Raw genomic sequence first — 18,645 nt, forward strand, 5'->3', positions numbered from 1 at the left:
GAGCCAATAGAGCTAGAGGTCTGATTTTTGGTACATAGGGATAACTTAGCAATACAATTTTTTTGACAAAATGTCGCGTGACCTCGGTGACCTTTGACCTCAAATATACATATTTGTCTATAACTCAGTAACCACAAGTGCTACACCTTCATGTATGGTATGATAGGACACCTTATGACACCACATATTGTACCTCATTATTTATGTGCATATCTAATTTGAGCGAGCCAATAGAGCTAGAGGTCTGATTTTTGGTATATAGGGATAACTTAGCAATACAATTTTTTTGACAAAATGTCACGTGACCCGGTGACCTTTGACCTCAAATATACATATTTGCCCATAACTCAGTAACCACAAGTGCTACACCCTTCATGTATGGTATGATGGGACACCTTATGACGCCACATTTTGTACCTCATTAATTATGCACATATCTAATTTTGAGCGAGCCAATAGAGCTAGAGGTCTGATTTTTGGTATATAGGGATAACTTAGCAATACAATTTTTTTGACAAAATGTCACGTGACCTCGGTGACCTTTGACCTCAAATATACATATTTGTCCATAACTCAGTAACCACAAGTGCTACACCCTTCATATTTGGTATGATTGGACACCTTATGACACCACATACTGTACCTCAATAATTATGCACATATCTCATTCTGAGCAAGCCAATAGAGCTGGATGTCTGATTTTTGGTATATAGGGATAACTATTGGAGAGAAATTTTTTTGACCAAATGTCATGTGACCTCGATGACCTTTTACCTAAAATATATGTTTATGTCAATAAATAAGTAACCACAAGTGCTATGTCCTTTGTATTTAGTAGGATGGGAGACCTTATGACAACACAGCTTTACGTCATTATTATGTACACATCTAATTCTGGGCAAGCGAATAGAGCTAGAGATCTGATTTTTTGGCATATAGGGATTAATTAGCAATATAATTTTTTTTTCAAAATGTCATGTGACCTCGATGACCTTTGACCTTGATTATACATATATATGCATATCTCAGTAACCACAAGTTCTATTACCCTCCAATTTTGATAGGGTAATAGACCTTAAGATGTCACATCTTGTACCTCATTTATAATGCGCATATGTATTTCTTGGCTGGCCAATACTGCTAGAGGTCTGATCTTTTTTCCCGATTTAGAACCATAACTTCGACATGCCTCATGTGTTTCAAATTGGGAACAATGACATAGACCTATGTGCCCATAGATCTCAACATATACACTCCAGTGATACTTCTTAATGACCACATTTTCCTGCCCCATCAAGACTAATACTCCTATTACAAGTGGGGACTATGTCATTGGAAATGACTTGTGAGTTAATGGTTGTATCACAGTATTCGATATATCTAATTCTGTATTTTTTCCATTTTATATTCTGAATAATTACATTAAACATATTTCACTGTCTCCAGTACATTACATTTAAGTATTTTCACTTCATGCACTTTATCCCTTTCACACATGTTCAAATATCTGACCAGAGAACAAACACTAAATAGTCCAGGATGGGAGCTACAGTGTCATTGACGCTATTTTTTAATTCCTTAATTCTGGTTGGGACATGTTATATCTTCTTCAGTCTTGCACAAATTTGATTTCATCTAGTCCTTTATGTATTATTATATGATTGAAATGTACTAAGTTCAACACTTGTGCAGTGAAGTTTGCGCAGACATATAGACACCTCATTAGTACATGTTTATCACTTTATCTCAAAAATTAGTCTGCCCTCACAAGGGCATTGATATCATTTCATTTCCCAAATTTTCGTGTATGAGAAGATAATTGACAGAAGCGAGTGAAAGTTGATTTTGTGGACACACAGGTATTGACTTTTTAATCAAGTGTGGCTGGAATTAGCAAGATCAAAGGAAGCACACAAGTCACCCCTGGTTATCATGGCTGTTCAATTAGATATCAATCATTAGAGACAGCAAATAAAGAGTGAAATTGGGTTAGATCTGGCTGACATGATGATTGAATAGCTAATTGAAAGCACGGCTTGCTACTCAGTGGTGTGAATATGCATGACTTATACAATGCAGAATTCGGCTATAATCAAATTAGTGTTTGCTAATTGATTAAGTTCCATCTGTAGAAGTGACAACTTGATCATCTGAAGAGTTCGTTAACCTTCAGAAAAGTTAGAAAAATAAGTGTTAATGCTTTCGCTATAAAGTTTCTGACAAAAAATTCCCAGCATGCAATATTGACAGTCTATTAAATGATTAAGCAAATATTTATCAGGTGGAAATATTCTAAGTAAAATGACAGGACCATCATTAGTATGCAAAAATAAGTGTTCGTCCGAAAATCTGAAATTTCAGAAATTATGCTCAAAGGAATGACAGAAATTATACTTTGTCTTCAGCTGTTTTATGAACGGAAATAAATAAATATTAAAGGATTCCAACCATAATCTTCAGCCATAAAGACATTTGTGCCAAGATAAAATTCAACCGAATTCTGTCAGCAGCAGCAAATGTTGTTGGTGTGATGCTATATTTAGTAACAAACCCAACGATCACGGTCAACACCGCTGTTCATCATCACACTTAATTTTACCACGGCACAGCAAACGTTGCTTGTGTGATGCTATATTTAGTAACAAACCCACGATCACGGTCAACACCGCTGTTCATCATCACACTTAATTTTACCACGGCACAGCAAACGTTGCTTGTGTGATGCTATATTTAGTAACAAACCCACGATCACGGTCAACACCGCTGTTCATCATCACACTTAATTTTACCACGGCACAGCAAACGTTGCTTGTGTGATGCTATATTTAGTAACAAACCCACGATCACGGTCAACACCGCTGTTCATCATCACACTTAATTTTACCACAGCACAGCAAACGTTGCTTGTGTGATGCTATATTTAGTAACAAACCCACGATCACGGTCAACCCTGCTGTTCATCATTCACACACACTGCACACCACGGCATAGCTACCGTCCTCATTGATTTTTAACAGAGTGAGAGCAAACACAGACCTGTTTCTTCGAGTGTCAAAGTGAAACATTTCTGTCGTTCAATAGCACTCTGACATTCGACGTCTAAACTCGTGAAAACATTGCCTGTCAGCATTGATTATATCGTCAAGGTTGACGTGAGTGAAGTCAACGAACATGTCGACAACAAAGCGAGTAAACTTGAACTTGTAAAGAAGCAAGAAATCAATAGCTGATGTGTGAATTCTGTTTTGTCACTTAAAAAGGCATCTACAACTTAAATAGCATCCATAATCATGTGAGGCAAAAATGCAATGGTTTTATTGAAACAGGCATGTGTGAACTCCACACTTCCCTTCTGTAACTCCTAATATTTGACAATGAGACCTTTCTAAATTCTCGCTACCTGCTTTTGTCTGGTGGTAGAGGGGCAAACTCTAAATGATATTGAAATGCATTGTGGGTAAAAAGTCCACATCTCACCACAAGGTTTGAGATGGAAAATACAAAATTAATGTAATTGCTGTCATGGCAGAAAGTTTTGTTTGTCACAAAACTAGTAATTCATTCATCTTTTCACCTTTTTAGGCATTTCTGGCATTAAATTGCTGTATAACCTGAAACTTTAGTTTCGCACTTCTGTAATCTTATGTATTTTCCTCATAGAAATCTGCCATGTTAAAAATATGGTTGACCGCCTGAGATTTTTATGACTCACTTATGTGACAAAAGTGTATTTAAGGTACTAAGAATTCCCTTCCCACATGAAGACCCTGCCATCTCCAATAAACAATACATACAAAGGGGTAAATTTTCTGTCGTAGGGATTTGCCTGTAATAAGCCATAGCACATATTCTCTTTAGCATCTTGCATTCTGAGCGCCACGTTAACCTAGTGTAAATATCGTAATAAAAAAAATGTTAAATGTTAATGTCCAAATGTGAATGTTAAACGCTTATTTACACAGAAAGTAGGCATTTGATGGTGTCAGTTTAGTACTAAAGTTGTGCCTTATTCAAAAAGTTATGGTTTAGGAAATTAAAGGTGAGAACAAATACAGTGTTCAGAAAATTTTACCATTCGCTTGGGAACTATAACTTTGTTGCAGAAATTTTCAGCAAATTGCAAGGACATCGTAAAGATGTACCACTCATAGAAAATACCAATCAATGATTTATTCTTCGACTTGCAAATTAGTGTCACACTAAAACATATAATGTTCAAGTTTTGGCAGAGCAAGCCGGGACTGTGGGAACAGGAACATTCGGCTTGGTATGATACAAACTAAATCAATATGGAGTGAGATTTGTGTTAATGTTCTAAAATCCATGTTGTGTTGTTTTCCAACAATATAAAGAGCAATGCCATCTTTACAAAGAGGTTTGACCTCTCTACTCAGGGGAATATTACCTTTTATTTACTTATGTGAACATGCAAGCATGTTCACTCATGCGTGTTCTTTTAATTAGATTTCAGATGATGCGGTGGTTTTGCAAACTCTGTCTCGTGATTTCTTGACGTCTTTAGACTTGGTGACTATGTTTGAAATCAAAGTTCAAGATTAATGGGCATATGAAAAATCTAATTAATGAAGTATCCGTTTGTTTCCATCCTAGTTGTCCTATGGTTCAAGTTCACCGGCGCTTTCCAATCGGGAGAGGTTTCCGACGTTTTTTCGCACGCACCCTTCCGCGACGCTGCACAACCCGACGAGAGTGCGTCTTTTCAAAGAATGGAAGTGGACTCAAATTGCTACGATCCAAGAAACTCAGGAGGTTTTCACATCAGTGAGTATCGAGAGAAATCATAAATAAAAGTAATCCTGCATGTGTAAGATTGCTCTGACAGGGGTATTACATTGTACCTTAGTGCAAATTAGAAATCAATAGACCAAACCAACTGTTTAGTCTTGATGAAATATTTGTAGAGATTTACAGACACAAAAATTGACCTGCCTCGACACTCTTAAGCTTAACGGGTCAAGGTAGAAAGCACCTAGTAAGAATTAATGTTAACGCTTTCAAATTTTGAAAATGCTTTTGTGGTGAGCTTCCCATGTGGAACTCATTTTGAAGCTTGCTGACTTAACGAAGTCTTCATTGTCTTGTTTTTGTGAAAATTGGAAATTTATTTTATCTCCATAGTGTGAACATCAGGTGTAGTGGCAACTACGAGTTTCAAATATCAGTCGAATTCTAATTAAATTGTTTCTCTAGTCCTGAAATTTATAGGTGACCCCTGGTTAATTTGTATTATCAATTATTAATTAGAATGCTTGAAAGCTTCCAAAGTTTAAAACTTTCAGTTTCAAGTCACATACTACACTAGCATGTTGGTGTATCGGAAATGAGTACGAATGTGTTGTTTAATAATGATATTCTGTAGGTATGTGATTGGCTATCTTTCGTTACGCTACTAAGTTTCATTATACAGTTATGTGACATAAGCATGCCAATATTCTGATGAAGTTTACAATGCACCAGGACTTCTTCAGCTTAAAAAAAGCCACTTTTTTGCCCTTTCAAAACTATGCAGCACCAAAAGTTCAAGGTAAAAATTACTCACAATAGTTAATGAGGTTCAAAGTCATTTCCGTCTTTATTTTTCCAATGCAGGGCCAAAATTTGTCAAGGTGCCACTAACTTTCTTTGTCAGTTCTACTTGTAATTAATTTTCTTCATGCAAACAGAGAATAACAACATACACTTTGCTTTTAATTCTTTCAGAATGTAGACTTTAAGCACTAAGTATGTACAGTTAGTATGTGGTATTGTTTAATTTTGATGGAAAAAAGTTTTTAGCGGGAACAGACAGATCAACAAACTAAAACAAGAACTACATGTAGACAAGAACATGTCAACATGCTTTGACAAGTGTCCAGAATGTGAGAGTGACATGAAACAAGAATTAAGCAATAAGTGGGTAAAATAGTTTAGGATGGTTTATGAGGTTAAAATGTATTTCACAAGGAATGTCAATTTTCTTGTTACATGGCAACTTCAAGTAATACACCCATGAAAGCCTTTTAAACGAAAAATTGCAGCAAAAAATTATATTTTTGTGTAAAGGGCATTTTCAAAGGTGCAGTTTGTTATGGGTATTACACCCAGGGGTCCCATGGTAAGGCTCTTTGCCGTTTATTCTATGTGTATTTCGTGGTATGCATTGGTCGTTCTCACAGCTTTGCCTCGTTTAAAGATGGTGTTTAATAGGGAAATGAGATGGGAGCACGCGTTATGAGGATTTTAATACCCACTGGGGAAACACCAACATTATTCTAGAAATTTCCATCAGGGTCTGAGCACATCGTAAAATCTGAAACACTCAGAAAAAAAAAAGAAGTCAATAATTGATTCTTTGACTTAAAAAGTGTCATACTGACTTTGCATGTATAAGTTTTAGTTGTGCAGGACCGAATGATCAGTGTCATATTGAGGTAGGCAGATTGAAAGTTTATCAATACTTCCAAAACAAACTAGTTGTGTAGAATTTCTGGTTTCATCATAATCTTTCCATCCATTATAAATTGTATGTACACATAAACTACTTCAACCACTCAATACTATTTGGATAACTAATTATTCCATAGATCATTATTTCACTTAGTTACCCCTAAGAGTATTTTATGTGAAATCTTTTTTTTGTGCTTCTGGCTGTGACCTCAGTTGTGTTTCTTATGGGCAATTTCCAAGAAATTGAAAATCTAAAACCAGTAGACTAGAGCCCCTTTTGAGTTTCCTGTCTTTCTGCATATCAATAGCAAATGAATATTTAATACTTTTCAAAAGTTAAAATTATCAAAGTCACTGATACTCGCTACACAGCTCCTAATCTCTGCCAGCTGTTCACTGACATCCCTGTATGAACAGTCTGGCATTAGACTAACCCATAGAGATTGGATTTACTCCACTATGGCCAGCCCAGTGGTCAGAGAAATGTACAGAGAAACCTCACTGGCTAGTACAACAGTTTGTAGGGCAGGGTGATGCTATGGTTTATAAGCTGGGCCAAACTGCGCAGCCTATATGTCAGAGGCTCTGAGAGTCTCAGCATTAAACTACCTAATACAATACAGATATGCATCACCTGAGCCATACAAAGATATGCACCGTCTGAGCCATAGAGAGATTTGCATACAAAGACATGCACCATCTGAGCCATACATGTACCTGTACAAAGATATGCCTCTTCTGAGCCATACAAAGATGTGCTATCTATACAAAGATGCACATCATATGAGCCATACGCAGATGCCTGTATGAACCAGATGAAGTCCTACTTTTAGGGCAAAACATTTTGTCAAAAGAATAAATAGCTTGAACAACCAGTTTCTTCACTGTATATACCTTTAGTAAACAATATCGTCAAGATAGAGTACAGGAAAGTCTATAACAAAGCAAGTTTTATTTTGAAGAATATCTTTAGATAGTATTTGATTGCTATCTAGACACCTCCCCCACATTGAATACACTATTTAATGAATTTAATGCATCAGAATTCCTTGTTTAAAATACAGTGTCTTTATGGACAGATATCCACACTGAAATTTTACAATTCTTTTATGATCTACTATTTGTGGCGGCTCATATTAAAGCTAAAAGAGTATTTAAGTAAAAGTTTTACTGTCGACGTTTTGTGAAAAGGGAAAATTTAATTTTTGCCATAGAGTTAACACAGGGATGGCAGCCATTTTGAATCGTAAATGTGGATAAATGAGACATAATTTGTTTCTCCAGTGCCAAACTTTGCACAGTGACCCTTAATATTTATTCTTGATTTGGCAAGAAAATGGTTAAAAGTTTTATTAAGGAAGGTTTGAGCAAAAGTTTAAGTCTTTAACTTTAGAGGCACGTACATATACTACCTTAATACAATGTAAGTCCACCGTACAGTAAATGCCAATTAAATTCAGTTTTAATTTCTGCAATTCCAGACCATAGAAGACCTAGAAAAGCGTGTCAAGGCTGCTGGGATGGAGATCGCTATGAGGCAGAGCTTCTTGACAGATCCGCAAAACGCAGTGAGAATTCTTAAAAGACAAGACGCACGGATTATTGTCGGTGTCTTCTACGAAGACATGGCCAGGAGGGTGTTTTGTGAGGTGAGTCTTCACGCGGAAAATTAAGTAAAGATTTGTACTTACACAAACAAATATTTGTAAAGATGGTACAGTACCGATGACACTTTACATTAAAGAGATGAGTTTTGCCCAGAGCAAAACCCAAAATTACGTGGTATAGGGGTATAGGAACACATTTTCAAACACCTCCGATACTAATCCTAGACTGCATCTCATGGCATGGAAGAAAACAATTTTCTTCAATGTGTTTTCAACGGGGTGAAAAAAGAATTAGAACATTGACTTTTTCGCGAAATGCGATAATTTTCCCAGTCTTTTGATGGGTAAACAAGGACTGTGGCATTTCCCTTTGCCCTACCACACAGCACATGCTACTAGGTGTGACGTCAGTAGTTCAATTTACACTGAGTGAATGGCACGCTTACTTTGTTTGAGGTCTATTGATTTCACGCATCATAAAAGAGAGAAAAAAGAAATCGAGATAAAGCAGACTGTTTGGAGGTTATTTCTTTTTTTTGAATTTTAACTTGTATCGATGAAAAACGCTTCCGATACTTAGTCATCAGAATTTTTTCTATTGGCCTCTTTTTGATGGACTCTTGCTCTCAGACTCATTATTTGTAAGGTAACATGTTTTCCGATATAATTATCATTCAGAATTTCTTAAAGTTTCACGTGTGAGTTACACGTTTTCAACCCTAGAGATAACAATATTACATTTACCGGCGTGATACGGAAATTAGCAATGTTTCACCAAGCTTATCCTTGCGTTAAAGATTTTGGACACAATTTTACCATAGGCATGTACTGTATGTGAAATCTGTTCTGTATCAAACTGACATTTCAGATAATGCTTTGTTTGACTGAATTTTCCGTGAATGTTCAACATTTCAAGAAAATTTAACTACACTCTGGCAAGATCAAATTTTGTGAATTTGTACGTCATGTTCTTTGAATAATATAATAACTAAACAGCAAAGTTGTTTGCTGTTTATCTTGATTTCAATTGCTTGGTTGAATGTCAGTCCTTCATCCCCTACTATTTAAAATGAGAATAGCTAATACAAAACAAAATTGTCAGTTTTTTGTACTTAGTTTCAAAAGAGGTATTTAATTTCATAAAGTAGTATCAAGTTTTTGACTTCATTAATACCAAAATTGAGGTTTGCTACCCCAAATATGCACCCCTACACCCTTCAAGTAAACTATTGGTGCTATTCTAAACTTAATTCTTTGCTTTTACAAAATATATAGTATGAGGGGGTTATGGTGTCATTTTTGACACAAAATATTGATTTGAAAAGAGTTTGTCGGTCATGTGCAACACTACCTTAATTAAACTTAAGAAAAGGTGCTACACCGGGATCAATGGACTAGAAAATAAACTGTAAATAAGGCCAAAGTAATGAAATTCTTTGTTTTGCGTCCACTCTAAATGGGAAAAGGTACGCGTCTAAGCGGCTGAAAAACACACACACGAAAATTAACACTATGTAATTTGCTTGCAGCAAATAAAAAAATTGTAACAAAATTTTAGTTCCGAATAGCTAAGCGGTCATGTCCTAAAATTTCCTATTCAAATACACTGCATGTTTTTTTCATGAAAACCTTAAAAACCTAAGCGGGTGGGGACGCAAAACAAAGAATTTAATTACTTTGGCCTAACCATGTGAAAATAGCAAAACATTGTAACAAGAGCATCATGTACAAATGGATGAACTTGAACAAAGAACCTGAACCAAAGGCTTGAGGCGTAGTGTCGTGTGTAATAGTTAATGAATAAATAATTACGATGCAGCAAGATGATTGAGCTAATAGTTTAGAGAAACCGCTGGGTCATGACAAAATGGGGGCTAGCTCTGTGTACCTACTAAATAGATGTGTATGATCAACACAAATCCTAAATTATAGTTTAATATTAATAATAATTTGATTAAAATCATTAATCTCTTTAGATGGAAGAACAGGTCTATATTCCAACTTTCAAGCTAAATTCACCCTAATGGCAGTACAACTTGTGAAAATATACATTTAAAGAACTTTTGAACAGTACGTCAGAAAAAGCAGTGAAAAAATGTCAAGCTTAATTCTTACACTTTCCTTTTTCAGGTGTACAAGGAGAAATTATATGGTCGAAAGTACATCTGGTTTATCATTGGCTGGTATCCAGACAATTGGTACACAGTGAGGGACGATAAAGTGAACTGTACCGCTGACCAGCTCAAAGAGGCTTTGGAGGGGCATCTGACCACGGAAGTGATGATGCTTAATCCTGACGACTCTGTCACGGTGTCCGGAATGGTGAGTCGGGTTAAGATCAAGGTCATTGCTTCTGCTGATAGTGGAGTGGTGTGAAATTAAACAATGTGATGTGAAATGGATTGTGTGTATACGATGCAGTTAATACATATGTCTTTGATCTTCCAGAGCGGTAAATAATGCAAGCTATAGCTTCCAAGGGCAGGAATCTCACTGTGATTCCAAAGATGTGCGCGTTTCCCATAATTTTTTTGGCACATAATCTTTCTGTCACACTCTTTAACATCAGTCACTTGGCAGTTACTTTCCCAAGTGCCTCAGCCCCAGCAGTAGAGTAACAATGCTTGCACCTTTTATTTTGTTGCAGACTTCAAATGATTTTGTCACGAGGCTGCTCAAGAGGATCGGCGATCCTTTAAAAACCTCAGGTTACCCAGAAGCCCCTCTGGCATACGACGCAGTGTGGGCGCTGGTCCTGGCTTTAAACAAGTAAGTGTAATTTGTTTCTGCCACAGAGAAAAATGTAGAAAAAAAACTGTGCATAAGGCAATACACAACGTCTGAACACTGATTACACTGTAAAACAGCAAATACTGAACATTTCCAAGATTTTTTGTCAAATTTGTCAACATTTTGATGTTCTGGTCTGTGTTACATAATTCTTCTTTCTTTCTGTCAAAAATTCATATCTGATCTAAAATCTTTTTTCATTACTACCGTTCCAAGGGTGATGGTTTAAATTTGTTCACTACCCAAGGTGATAAACTGCATTGCTGGTGGCAATGCAGCATCCTTTAGTGATCTACTTTTGATATGTGTTCTCAATCATCCTCAGTTGACTCAGAGTACATCAGCCAATTCACGGTACAAGAAGCATACAGTTTATTGGTGACTTGCCGGTTCATCCATTGCAGAGATACTGTTCACTTTAGAGTGATAAATCTCTACTTGTACCTGTACACCAACTTGATGGATATATTTATTTGCATTAGTTTGCATATTAATGTATGCGCACCAGGTGCACTCAAATTTGCAGGTGACATTAACAGAGGGCAGATGGGTGTAATATTTTTTCTCAAGGCCAAAATCAGCCTTTCACCTTCTGGTAGAAAGACCCATTGAACTCAAAAGTATGCACCTAATTAAATCTTGAATGGAATTTGAAACAACCAATTTGCATAAATTAGCATATTCATTGCTTCCCCAGATGGCCATTAGCTCATTCAAGGATGAAATAACAAACCTAAATCATGCTGAATCAAATTTTAATGGCAGATTTTTTCAATAGACTAAGACCTCAATTACACAGCAATATAACATAGAGAAATTGATTTATTCAGGACCCGTACTATTTCAATGTCATCCTCATAAAATACACTTCGGCACATTGTTCGGGAGAAGTACTTTGATTGTTGTGACAATATCACAATAATCTGGTGACAGGTGTCTGACCCTGACTTTATTAAGATATGGAAATATTGTATGGCTTGGATTCAAATAACAAAGCCAATTGCAATGGCACTGATTGCCAAAAATAGAAACAGACTTAACTCGAAATCTCTCAGGATTTTTCAATTGTTTGTTTGTATAAATCTTGATTTTTAGGATTTAACTGCTGACATCTTTCCTCCGTGATCAGGCACTGCAGGTTGAAATTGCTGAGAATTTTTCAACAGTTTTTATTTTTCAAGTGCATTTTAGTCCCCGCGGACAAAGTCCGGCGGGGACTTATAGATTGGGTCCCGTCTGTGCGTCCGTCCGTCCGTCATCAACAGTTTCTCAGACACTGCTGAACGCATTTCGTTCAAACTTGGCACAAAAGCATAGCACTATGACCTACAGATGCACGTCGATTTATTTTGTGATACGATCGAATTTGGCCGCGAGGCGGCCATTTTGTTGCAATTTTTCATGTCTTTTGACCATAACTCAGACATCCTTGAGCAGATTCTGTTCAAACTTGGCACAAAGGCATAACACTACGGCTTTCATATCCATGTCAAATAATTTTGCGATATGATTCAATATGGGCGCGAGGCGGCCATTTTGTTGCGATTTTTCATGTCTTTGGACCATAACTCAGACATCCTTGAACAGATTCTGTTCAAACTTCGCACAAAGGCATAACACTATTGCCTACATGTGCATGTCAAATAAGTTCACGATACGATCCAATATGGCCGCGAGGCGGCCATTTTGTTTGCGATTTTTCGTGTCTTTGAACCATAACTCAAACATCCTCGAACCGATTTGTTCAAACTAGGCACAAAGGCAAAACACTATGGCCTACATATGCATGTCAAATTATATTGCGATATGATCCGATATGGGCGTGAGGCGGTCATTTTGTTGCGATTTTTCATGTCTTTGGACCATAACTCAGACATCCTTGAACCGATTCTGTTCAAATTTGGCACAAAGCAAAACAGTATGCCCTTCATATGAACACCAATTTATTTTGTGAAATGATCCAATATGGCTGACAGGCGGCCATTTTTTTGCGATTTTTCATGTCTTTGAACCGTAACTCAAACATCCTTGAACCGATTTTGTTCAAACTTGGCACAAATTCAAAGCACGTACTATGGCATGCATATGCATGTATCAATTAACCTTGTGATAGGATCCAATATGGCTGCAGAACTGCCATTTTGTTGGAATTTTGCATGTCTTTGAAGCGTAATTCAAAGGTCATTACACCCATTTTGTCCAAACTTGGCACAAAGATCAAGCACTATGGCATACAATATGTCAATTTACTTCGTGACATGTTCCAATATGGCTGCCAGATTGTCATTTTTTTCGAATATCGCTGCCCGATGGTCATTTTTGGATTTTTCATGTCTTTGAGGCTTAATCATATGCAAATATTCCTAACCAATGTTGTTGAGACATGGTACAAAGATAAAGTACAATGGCATACATATGCATGTCTACTAATTTTGTGCTATGATCCATATGGTCAATAGACAGCCATTGATTTCAATTTTGGTTTGATTTTTTTATGTCTTTGAAACATAAACATAGGTCACTGTCTCTCGATAGACTGATTTTGTTCAAACGTGATACGAAGATAAAATACTATGGCTGCATTCTTGTGCACATTAATTTGTTTCATTATATGATTCGAAATGGCTGATGGCTGATTACAACAACATACCCGATCCCATAGCATTTCGAAAATTCCACCAAACCATGTGTATAGTATGTGCCGTCATGACACTAGAGGCAGTGAGGGCATCGTCATGTGTGATGTAATCAAAAGTTCTTCAGTGGTCATTACCGGCAGAGATGAGTCATTTATTGAACGTTCCTTAGATTACTTTATTATGCAAGTCACAGGCCTGATGCACCCCTTGCATCAATGTCATTCCACAGCGACCTAGACCACAGCTACCTAGACACCAAAGATTATAACAAAATGGACAAGCGGGGACTGTGTCATCAACGATGACTTGTTATATTTTTTAGCTCACATTTGGTATATGTGCATGTACCAGAGAGAGTTTATCTGATAAGTCAGTGGCATCTGCATGATGTACATGTACACAATGTATGTATGTATGTATGTATGTACATGTATGTATCTATGTATGTATGTATGTATGTATGTATGTATGTATGTATGTATGTATGTATGTATGTATATATGTATGGCTGTATGTATGTATGTATGTATGTATGTATGTATGGCTTGAAAGATGTCGTCATCAAAGACAAGAAGAAAATACCAGTAGTAATATCTGCATTTTTGTAACATTTGACTTACACTGAAAGTAATGTGTGAACACTTTGATGGCATTTAACTATACAGTAGTTTTGCAGAATATTTTTACAAAGTAAAGTGATACATTAATTGTACCCTCTTCGTGAAAGGAAAAGCAGCTGTAAAAATTTTGATGACATATTTAACTTTTTTTTGTTTTTTTGAATGCCTAGCTTACAGTTTCTCGTTCTGCTTCCTGAAGCATATTGAGATACAAATTGTTATGTCAAACTCAGCCTGTGCATGTGTAGACTGCATTGTTATTGTTGACAAGTGAATTCTGGTCTGGACTGGAATGCGAATGTAAAATATAACTAATGCATTTCATGCATATGGGAGCTTTGTTGACAAGCTAAAAAAAGCCCCGTGTTTCAACATGCTTTGGGGAAGAGAACAAGAACTTCCAATCAACATACAAAACAGAATGTTACAGCTACATGCGCTTTATTGATAAGCAAAAGCTAACAAATAGCTTCTTCGGCTTCTTCCTTTGTGACTTCAGTCGCATGCAAGCCGCGGTGCTCTTTGAACGATGATGTACTTGCTAATCCTGCACACCTTTGCTTCCTTTTGGAGACATCAAAGTCCAATCTTTCTCGTGAAAATAACAAAATTGTCTTCCGTGGAGTGATAATAGTCAAAGGATTAGCTCTTTCTAAGCAGGCGGGAAAATTGTAAATATCTACAAAGGAAAATATGTTCCAATAGCTTTATTGTGATGTACATGTACAGTACCAGTATGCCGATACTGAGTGAATATGAATTTTTTTATTGCTTTTTCAAAGGCAAAAAAGTCCTAACTCCGTTCCGTAGATTCATAAATCATACCATTTTCATCTGTTTTGGCCCAAATGTTCACATTTTACCACAAATATTGCACTATCTTACAAGTTTTTTTTTTATGAAAAGGTCACAAAATGCGTAAAAGTATTCGTAATGTAGAAAGCAGATGGAGTATTGTGAGCATCATATATTTTTCTTTATCGCAAAATTTCTGTTTCATGTCTGCGGTACCTATCAAATGAACACTGTGTAAACAGAATAATATCCGAGGTCAGTTTTGCGTAATTTGTCTACGACCGAGATGTTGTCATTATTGGAAATGTCGTGATCATTAAATCTTGCCTCGCAATTTGTTCTCCGGCCTCTGTTGAAGTCAGAATCAATAAAATCCAAGATTGGGAGATTAGATCAGATCGATAAATTTCTTTTTAATTATACGTCCATGATCATTAAACAGAAATTACAGGAAAGGTTAATGGTCAATGGTGATTTCGAGATTGAGAAAATGAGAAATTATGGAAAGATGACAGCGTAAAAGTTGATGTTTAGAAAGATGAGCATGTAGAGAAATATTTGCAAAACCCCAAAGACAATAAAATACTGAGTATTAAAAGTTTCATATCTCTTTGTAACATGTTGACATGATCTTCTGATTTTCCTACATGTCCTGTGCGTTCCACCCATATACACAGTTATCCTTTTTATTGCGTGATAACTTTCATTCCTTTGTGAGAGAACCAGCAAGTAAAGTGATAGTCTCAGATAGGTTTATTTGCAGCATGAATTTGCACCTGCCCTTTTTTCCACACACTTATAAAGAAAACGGAATATATATAGCATATGACGTGTAAAGTAGAGGACATTCAATGTCATCTGATGTACGTGAAGACAAAACATTGTTCGTTTTAGGAGTCCAGTGCATGTGCAGCACAGTTTACCATTTTTGCTTTAACCTTCAAAAGAAAAAAAATGTGCATTTACGCATGCATACAGCTTGTCCTGATTCAAAAAGTTGTCGTATTTTGCTGATCTTTATGACAGCAAGTAGTGTTTAAAAGCAATAGTCTTCCATCAGCCTGGTAGATGGACGCAGATTAATGAATTTGGGGCTGTCTACTGCAGTGACAGATTGCTTCAATCAAACAATTACATGAACCTGTTCGTCAGTGCAGGAAAAAAACATGCAGGATGAGGCAGCGAGGCAGATACAAGACACTGTACATTGCACGCACGATTGATGAAGATGTATGGAAATGTTTGTTTAAGAAAGCTCCCTCTTGTGGGCAGTTTTCCATGTTTGCAGTAATAAATTGCTTTGGAACAAGGCTGTGCTGAGTGATGGTAATAAATTGTTTGGGAACAAGGCTGTGCTGAGTGATGGTCGTAACCTTTCAGTTGCCAGATAACCTTGGTGACTTGCTACCTGGTTCTTGTGGAGATCAAGAAATTCAATGTAGCCATTCGGAAACAGCTGCAATTACTACACAGTGGGATAGACTGACTTCAGCTGAGGGTCATCGTTTTTTTCTAGACGCAAACGAAATAATCCGTTTGCATTCAGCAAAGGGGTAATTTTGATACTTTTGCAGTTATGTACCATTGCCATTTCATACAGTGAGTGACTTCATGCAAGTATTCCATATTTTCTTGATATCACAAACAGATAAAAAAAGTGACCTTGTCCCTTTAACGACGTCTGTGGAAGGACCATAGCCTAAACCAATCAAATATGCAAGTTTTAATTCAGCTCACGGTTCTCATTGCATTATGTGTACAACATAGAATTATGACATTTTGTACTAGGTACTTGCTGATTCCAGTCAAGCTAAAAAGATTTCAACCAGTCTGAGGAATTTTGTACAGTAAACTTTTAAATGTAAAATGACACATTGTAATGATTTGGTATATTATACCATGCTTGACACATTATGGACAAAATACTAGGTGTATAAAAGAAGCTTGGTTTATTTTCAGCGGTCCATGGGGCCCAATGTTCAAGAAATCTTAAGCATAATTGTTCAACATCGGTGTATATTTCAAGGGCCAGTAAATGTAACTTTTGATTTTTTTGCTGTTTTTGTTTTCAATGTCAATCTACATGTCAAACTACAGTTTTTTGTTCTACTCCCCAATGCATATTCAGATACAAAGTATTCAGCTGGTCAACTCAGCCTGTACATTTGTAGACTACATTGTTATAGTTGACGAGGGAATCCTGATCCAGACTAGAATTCAAATGTCTATTTGTAAATAATAAGAGTGCATTTATATAGATGCTGTGTAGACAAGCTGAATAGCAGGTGTACAAACGACATGCTTCGTAGAGTATGATGAGAAAGTGTTGTTGACGTTAAAAACAAAAATACATGTGGTGAAAAAAATTTTCAAAAATTGTGGCATGGATGGCAAATTTTCGTTATCATGTTGAGTTGCCTCTGCACGTCACATTTACACTTGTGGCAAGATACTTTGCAGCAAAATGAAAAAATTAGGTCAGTCAGTAGTCTGGTTCCCTGACCCATTTCCCCGGTAGAGGGCGTGGGGAAATATAGGGTCAGGTACCGGCTAATGTAAACATGGACGCTATTGGGTTAAAATAAAACAAGCTGTGATTGGATGAAAGTAACACTTGTAACTTTTTCTCATCTTTCTTTGGTTTCGCACTTTCAGGCTCACTTGACACCAACTTCTTGTTTGTACCACAAAGCCGTGGAGGTAGAAAGGAAGACTTTCTACCTCCATGATTTAGCCACTGTGATTTAGCACACCTCTAAGCTTAATACTTTTAGAACGTCGACATGATGCCTGGCATTTTTCACGAAATTCGGACACCATTCTATCCATCGAAATCAATCGTCGTTCACAGTTCCAACAAAGTTTGCTTTCAATTAGCTGTGATATCGCAGCAGTACTTGTGGCGTGTATCGAACGTGCTCGGGTCATTGGGGTCACGCCACAGTCGGCGATGACCTCAATGACCCTAGCGCGTTCGATACACGCAACAAGTACTGCTGCGATATCACAGCCAGCCTTCAATCACCTCTATTTCCCCGTACTTCTGGATTTATCCTTTCAGTTTATGTTTCCCATCTCGTGTGCCAATGTTTTTGGTTCGGATACCAGTGTTCAAACATAATTCTGATCCAGTCGAATTTTGACCGGCGTTTTCATGGTAGCAGCCATGTTTGTTGTAGCATGTTCTGTCAGGTGACTGACCTCCGCCATCTTGAACAAAATTCTGTTCAAGATGGCTACCCGGTACCTGACCCCATATTTCCCCACGCCCTCTACCGGGAAATGGGTCAGGGAACCAGACTAGGTCAGTCAGTGAACTTTCTTGGATAGATCTCAAATGAAGTTTGTCGTGACACTGAAAAATTATTGCACACAGGATGAGGGTGTTTCCTTCCAAGTTTGCAACATGGGAATAATCAAGGTTTGAGATAAGATGAGATTGATGGCTGAACTTTGAACTTCAAGTCATTTCTATATGTTGACCTTGACCTTAGTCATCTTTCTCTCCAGGCTTGAATTCATCACAGACTCATTAACGTCAAACAGTTAAAAAAAAACGAAACTTATCCAACTCCGTAATATACCGTAGGCTATTTTCAAATAATGATATCCTCAAGGAGATGCAAATTTTCGTATCTGTCCACAAATATGTAAAAGAAATTATTCAAATTCAATAACAGTAAGTGGATTTGCTTGCTGAAAACTGACATCAAGGTCATTCTGAACCTGCAGAGAAAGCTTGACGTC

At 36.9% G+C, this 18,645-nt stretch overlaps 1 protein-coding gene across 2 annotated transcripts in view; it reads left to right on the top strand.

Annotated features, from left to right (window-relative positions):
* The window catches only part of LOC139114159 (gamma-aminobutyric acid type B receptor subunit 1-like), a 220,276-nt gene that overhangs the window by 161,477 nt on the left and 40,154 nt on the right, over nt 1-18,645 (top strand). For both annotated transcript variants that reach the window (XM_070675721.1, XM_070675722.1), the window contains exons 3-6: nt 4,612-4,782; nt 7,929-8,096; nt 10,185-10,376; nt 10,702-10,823. In XM_070675721.1, coding sequence (XP_070531822.1) covers nt 4,612-4,782; nt 7,929-8,096; nt 10,185-10,376; nt 10,702-10,823 — 653 coding nt within the window. The remainder of the gene's footprint in view (nt 1-4,611; nt 4,783-7,928; nt 8,097-10,184; nt 10,377-10,701; nt 10,824-18,645) is intronic.

This window comes from Ptychodera flava, chromosome 16 (genome assembly GCF_041260155.1).
Source record: "Ptychodera flava strain L36383 chromosome 16, AS_Pfla_20210202, whole genome shotgun sequence".
NCBI lineage: Eukaryota > Metazoa > Hemichordata > Enteropneusta > Ptychoderidae > Ptychodera > Ptychodera flava.